We start from the raw sequence: 7,240 nt of genomic DNA, 5'->3' as shown, positions 1-7,240 counted from the left end.
ATTAGCATCTCTTTTACATTCTGGGATTGAGAATAACACATAGCAATTGGGTTGAAATAATATGTAAAATAGTGCACAGCTGCCTAAATTCTCTGCATTACACAAGTTGAGTTAAAATCTGAAGCTTTTGCGGTAGGTTTTGGTTCTTCAAATTTCTTACTAAGTTAGTGTGATAATGGACATATACATGTTGTAATGCTTCACATTGGGGAGTCATTTGTGCAAGGAGGGAATAGGCAGTAGCATTCAATCATTTGCTAATTATTTTATTAAGTACAGCTCAGATTAATGAATTTCATATAATTTTGAAAGCAAAAATTTCACCCAACATTGGAATATAGGTGTAGGTAGCATACACAATGAGTAGATTTACAACATGTTGATAACCAATCATTTCAGGCACTTAACATATGTACAATGATGGCATATTTTCAAAGTTTGTAGAATGCTCCGCAAACTTGCATTTAACTTCACATGTATGACATATATGTACAAATATTTTGTGAAGAATCAAGGAATGAGATTTTATCTGAGTTTTATTAAAAAATGCACCAGCTATTCATTCACTAGCATAACACTGATTTTCGTGAACAGCAATAAAGATCATCCAAAACATTTATATAATATACAAAAAAAAAGTATCTGAAAAACTGAATAAGACTTGTACTTCAAAAGCATTGTGATGCTTGCGGCAATTGCCACTGGATATAAACAAAAAAATTAAGCCAATTCTGCAATACTTAGTTTCCATGTAGTTGTCGCTCGAGTGATTAACTCTTTCACTAGAAGGTAATCAATCATCTCTTCAGAATGTGCTGGCTTTATCCTTAGATTAGAAAGTAACTGCCTAATATTGTTAAGGTGTCGCTGAAAAAAAAGGCGAATCGATATAAGTCTGGAGCAAATATCTGTTACTACTGGAAACTGAAGGCATTTATACCTACCACATTTCCTGATGTAAATATCAAGTTGGTAATAACCCTCTCCACCAATAAAAGTAAATAATATTGGGTGCAATAATCCATTTCCAACAAACTATCCACTTTGAAGATTTTAACTATGTCTTTTACCTAGAAAGAGAACAAAAAAAATGTAATTATACAGCCAAGCAATCCACCGACTCAAGGAAAACTGTAAGATAAAGATTCATCAAGCATACTCGAACGTACAGAAAACAATCAATCATTTAAGTAATGGTTCCCCAAATGACACCAAAACATGATTATGTGACACCTTTCCGATACACTCATCTAAACAAATTCTCAGTTAAGCCAAAATGAAATCTCCCACAAGAGTTACAATTTACACAAGATTTTGTTAATATTTTCAATCACATTACTACCTTGGACTTCAATGATTGATTGGTGGCTGGCTAGTTTACTCGTTATCTGTAGTTGAGGTTTGTTTCTAGCAGGTTGTAAGGTTTTATCAAACAGCTATTTGGGTGTTGGGAACAGAAGAGTCCCACTGTAATGAGTGCACAAATCCACTCGAGTTGACACCATTGCCTTCATGCACAATTCAAGAAAAAAATTCCACTCTCTCACGTACCTATGGTTTACAACTTATTCTCATCTCAGAATGAATGATACCAATGTGGATCAGATATTTTGGTAAATATAAGTAAGCACAATGGCGAGGTGCCTTTAGGATGAGCGGCTCACGTGGCCTTGGCTCTGGTGTCTTTTAGTAAAAGATGCTACTAGAATCAAGTTTACTGTAATGTGTAGCAGCCTACAGACTGCAGCTGAAGTTATTTCAAGATGCTTAAAAAGTGTACTGGAACGCCACTGATAAGCTCATTTATGCATTTTAGTCAACTGACATTGGAACTCAGAACTTTAGCTGCCTCACAATCTTCACCCTTTGAATTTCTTCTGACAAATTCTTTCTCAAGTCAATCCTAAATGGCTACAAAAATCTGGGTCCCAGAGCCTCATCACCACAACTAGATGAAATATATCATGCATCCGTTCACTCTAGGCTGGACTCACACTCAGAACACCCTGACCTGCTGGACTCTCCCGACAGGGACTCTTTGAGTTTCTGAACACCCTGATAACCGGTGGACAACCCTACTAAATCAACTCATCCAGTCATCTCGAGAGAAATGGAACAAAGCGATGAACACTTATGTGTGATGATGGCAACTCACTCGAAGGCGGAGGAAATACTCAAAGCGTGCACATTCAGCTGTCTCCCTCCACTGTGCACAATGGCACCAGCACTAGCATCACACCTGGGTTCTGGAAAATTCAAGGTTGGATACTTTTTCGAGAGGCTCGGGATGAAGCAAAATGCTAGATTCACTCTCACTTGTTGCTGCTCTCTCTCTACAACGCTCACACCCACAACTTTCCATATCACACGATGAGGAATGTAAACAAGTGAGAGATACTATAGCAGATTCATCACTTTTTTCGCAAAAGACTCGGCATGCATAATCTAGAAAGTCTCTCAAAATTATTCACAGCTTTTGGCCACATGAGACTCCTCCCATCTTAAATAACACACAAACTGGTAGGCCTTCCTTAAACCTTTGATGCTTTATTGTTAATTCTTATATTTTTAAGGGGGTGCTCTCCGGCTAATTATGCATTTTTTTAAAGGATGAATTTTTAGTTTCCAGCCCATCATCACTTCTCAACAATTAGCAATGAAATGAGATAATCATCAAGTAATAGCACAGAATTAATACTTACTTCAATATTATCCAAATGCTTTAAATCCTTATCACTCATAACCATGCCCTTTATAAATGAATATGAAAGCGACAGAGCCAACTTCTGCCCCAATCCTGGGCAAGTAATGTAGTTGCTGATTATACAATTTATATCACTGATGCACACATTCTTCAGTTTGCAATACAACATTTTGCTCAAACGAGAAACCTGCAAAACAAAAAGTCGTCACAACTGAGCAAGGGAATGCTGAGACGAGGAGATCTGTAGAAGTTAGTGATAATAATCGTACCTTTCCTGGTTTTCGCCATTCACATGAAGGATATGCAGCCAAAATACTTTTAATACATTTAGAAAATTCAATATTTATTATCACCGATTTCATTTGCATGACATGCTTATCCAGACTGACGGTGAGAATGATACACAAGAGGTGTTCCAATTCTGAAATGCTGTAGCAGTCCTTCTTGTGGTGCACCAATATCGCAGTTATTACTTTGAGAACCTGCAAAACGCTTGAAACATGCAATTCAATCAAAACTACAAATCTCATTACACCTAGTAGAAAATGAACCCATTACTTCAAAATGCAAATACTGTCAACATACCCAAGGTATGTTGGTTATTCGCAGGTCAGGGAGGGGGCCCTCAATTGGCGGGGTCAGCACTCTTGGAGGCAGCGGAGACGAACACGACATCAGCATCTCCTTCGGAGCACCTGGAATGACGAAACCACCTTTCCCCATCACCAAGGAAACATCAAGGGACACGCATGCCACGAGTCACAACACAACCACGGCACATGATTAGGTATTTAGTAGGTATGCATTACTGAAGAGCAGGGAGTTGTGAGGAGTTGGCTTGAAGAAATGGAGAGGGTGGCCGGCCAGGGGAGTGTCCCACCACTTGGTTGACTGCATGCAGTTAAGCAAGAGGCTCAATCGCTTCCTTTTTGCCCTGCGTAAGATACTTTCATTGATTGGCACATGCAGCAACAAAGGTTCTCCCTACTGCACCACTGGAGACAGCTCAGATAATTTTTATGGGAGTTTACCAACAAATAAAAAAAGTGAGAACATTTGGGCAAGTGAGGTAATGGGTTTGTATGTGGAGTGTCGTAAGGGGATGGTCGGTGCTGGTTGAATGCAGTGGCAAAGTAAATATGCACGAAGTACTGGGTGGCAAATAAAAAAGTTTCCTTCGGAAGGACACCCACCCCAAGTCAACTAAGATGCACTCAAATATGGTGCGACTATTCATTGAAAAAATAAACTGGTGTTACAGGATAAGAGCGATCAAATCGAACGATATACAAACAAACCAATGTCAAAGCATGTACTTAATTTTGTGGGACTAGTGCCTCAGTTATGGCTAACAGTATTTCCGCTAATGAATTGGTTCTGAAGATATTTTCAATGAATACTACCTCTCTGTTGGCTGCTGCTCTTGTTCGAATGAACAATGGTCAATCAACTTGAAAAGGCAATGACGTAGGCATCACTGTAGTTCTAAGACAAAAAGCATCTAGTTTCCATCAGGGGAAACCATTAAGATAATTTTCTTTTAGCTGCTGCACCAGAGGAAACAAAGGCAACAGCTCTGTTTACATTCTTCATAATCTTGATTATCAGTGACTTATATAATACCAGATTGGATGTTATAGCATCCAGATAAATTAAAAAAAGAATCCCTCGTAATAAAGAGAGCCGTGGAAAAGTCTCAGTGACATAACCTGGATCTGGAGCCCTTTGCCTGGGGGGCCCAAGTGCTCTTGATGAGGGAGCCATGAGATTTTTCCTGTAATGTTAATGAATACCTGGATACGAGAGTGGCACATACTTTTAATAGAAGAAAATGCAGATATCTTTCACATCTGTGAGCATTGGCTCCTTCTTCGGTATCCATGGATATTTAGTTTCTGGAATAATTTTGGTTTTTTTGGGGTGAGAAACCATGGATAACGAATGAGATGATTAAAGTGATAGAGATTGAGGAGAGAAAATGGAAGAATTCGTACGTAGCTTGAGTGCTAGACTGGATTTTCGATGAGGCATTGGAGAGTACTGTACATTAATACAAAAAGAGGATGATCACTTCGGGTTCAGCAAGTGCAAAAAAATCGATACCCTAGACCAGGGTGACTTTTAAACGGCAAAACCCCTGCATTTTGGATGCACATAACTGGCTGACTAGGTTAAAATTGACTGTTCTAGCATCTCCCATTATCCTTTGAATCTATTAAATGATATATGCTAACAACCTGTCTGTTGCTTCAATTGATATGCTCCCTTAAAGAAATTTTGTATACAATTTTGTTTTTGCAAGGAAAATGACTACTACATCCAACATGCTGGACAATAAATGAAATTTGAAAGAGAGAAAGACTCACCACAGTTGCAAAATACCGATATTATGTCATCTATTGTAGGCACCCATGGTGGATTATCAGTCTTTGCTGCACTTGTCAACACATGATAAATTAATGTATCACAGCTGGCATTCACCAGGTGCTCTGAATTATGGCACGACATCAAGAAAAACAAATACTTGTTTATATGAGTGAAGATAATTTTTTTCTTCATTTTTTGCTGTGGAAAAAGACTTCGATTTAGCATTAACTATTTCATCTTCTATGCTAGGGGCAGATACATTTTTTAATATTATTTTTTGCGTAAAAACCAAACTCGTACCAGCAGAAGAATTATTACATGACAGGGTATATCAGAGCTTGACTGAATCGAGATTGCCACAGATGATATAGTAATATGCATTTCCCTACACCATGTAAGGTCATTCTTCGAAAAAGAAAAGAAATTGCTAACCTTAAAAAGTCCTCTCTGAATAACTTCGTACAAATCTGAACTTGAGATATGATAAAGAGGATGGCTCATCATACTGGCAGGTTTTTCCTGACAAAGATTCGAGTGTAATTTCACTGTATTGGGAGAAAAACATATCAGGTCAAAACAACAATGCAACATTCTTTTACTTACTGCTAGATCCTATAGTACAATTTTATGGTATCCTCACCTTCATCAAACAAATTTCCAGCACAAGACGGATCAAAAACATCCATTCCTATTCGCTGGAAGTCAATTCTTTGGGTGTCAAGAGCAACTTTTAATCCATCGCCAACATCCGCGTCCTCTGTATTGCTTTTTCCTCCTGTTAACAAGACATACTTTGAAAAAGGTAAACACGTTATAACGCCAATTTAAAAATTCATGCATAAGGTAATAGGTGCGAGAAAGTCTATTCTATCCTAAGATGTAAATAAACGATCTCACCATTCCTATCCTCCGCTTCATCTTCAAAAATAGAGTTTTGAATCCTATATCTCAGGGCTCGCTCATTCAGTATTTCATCAACATCTACCAATAGGTCCTCAGGCCTGTAATTCTAATTTAAATGCGATTTAAAATATCTCTTGCGGAAAATTATTGGCAAAAATTGACAACGGTTATCATAAAATATTCAATTCCAGCTCCATGTAATTCCGTCGAGAAAAGGCGGCATTATACGAACGTACCCGCTTAGTATCATTGATCTATAAACATTTTACACCATTAATACAAACCATACTGAAGCAAGATTTCATGGAAATTTCAAAAACGTAGACATCCGCCCAGCAACCTTCAAACCAGCGCTAGGCTTGCGCTTACAAAATTGGTAAACAGGTTAGTGTCACTGGCCTATTCTTTTGTCGACTTTATTGCAGGTCATCTATGAGAGAATTAATCAACTAAAGAAGTCGACCAATTTCCCCCACTGCTCCAAACTGTCTTCCATGGAGGGACCCGCTATCATTTGAAACTGGATTTTCGTAGCCATGGTAGCTTGGAAAGAAGCTGATATTTCTGTGCTATTCACCCAGTGAAAATTCCCGAATTCAGCTGTGGAACCTGGAAGATGCTGAAATTTTGGCTGGGAATGAAGAGGAGATATATATTGTAATGTTCCGAGGGGAGTTTGAAGGTAAGTTGTGTGATAACACAACCTAACAAACACATAGTCAATCCAATCCATCACTTCTGGAATCACTTGCACTTTTAGTAACGAACAAAAGATATTTAATATGTACATTCTTCATAATCACGGTCATATGTTTCACCTGAGGATGTCAATTAGTGAAAATAGTTTTACTTGCAGTCCATTGTGTTACCAACACAGTTCCACTGTTATGGGCTTGGTATCATATGCTGAATCATTTAGTGATATTTATTGTCATGCGAAAGAATTTGCGTATTGCATTAAGTTTCAGTCGTATTACTCATTAGAGTAATTCTTTAGGTGGATTAATGCAACAATGTTAATTTATATTTCTCAGTTTGAATGTCTGACATGTTAAACATTGATATCAGTGTTGTTGTAAAACCTTGATAGTGGTTCATTACTAATTTTATAAATATTAACTTGAATATAGTAATATACATTCTCTCGTGCTACTGTCATTCAGTTTGATATAATCAAGTGCTTTTAGCGTGTAACATGTCAATTTCTGCGGGGCTAAGCCAACATAATATAATTTATAAATGAAATAAAGGTACATTATGTTAAAT

The 7,240-nt window shown here is 37.7% G+C and overlaps 1 protein-coding gene across 3 annotated transcripts; it reads right to left on the bottom strand.

Moving 5' to 3' along the window:
• Positions 1–202: 202 nt before the first annotated feature.
• Positions 203–6,325, bottom strand: LOC139693809 (SMC5-SMC6 complex localization factor protein 2-like). Of its 3 annotated transcripts, XM_071592093.1 has the most exons (10): positions 6,259–6,325; positions 5,969–6,080; positions 5,712–5,862; positions 5,504–5,616; positions 5,071–5,269; positions 3,290–3,399; positions 2,974–3,186; positions 2,703–2,891; positions 945–1,070; positions 203–867 (listed from the first exon to the last, which is right to left on the bottom strand). In XM_071592093.1, the coding sequence occupies exons 2-10, from the start codon at positions 5,987–5,989 to the stop codon at positions 721–723; spliced, it is 1,269 nt and encodes a 422-aa protein (XP_071448194.1). In that variant the 5' UTR covers positions 5,990–6,080; positions 6,259–6,325; the 3' UTR covers positions 203–720. The 3 variants fall into 3 exon arrangements, with proteins under 3 accessions (XP_071448194.1, XP_071448195.1, XP_071448196.1); XM_071592094.1 differs by lacking the exon at positions 6,259–6,325 and having other exon boundaries at positions 5,969–6,252; XM_071592095.1 differs by lacking the exon at positions 6,259–6,325 and having other exon boundaries at positions 5,712–5,846; positions 5,969–6,252.
• Positions 6,326–7,240: the final 915 nt, after the last annotated feature.

Source organism: Hetaerina americana, unplaced genomic scaffold (assembly GCF_022747635.1).
Source record: "Hetaerina americana unplaced genomic scaffold, ioHetAmer1.1.p SCAF_5, whole genome shotgun sequence".
Classification (NCBI taxonomy): Eukaryota; Metazoa; Arthropoda; class Insecta; order Odonata; family Calopterygidae; genus Hetaerina; species Hetaerina americana.
This window is presented reverse-complemented; position numbering and strand designations above follow the sequence as displayed.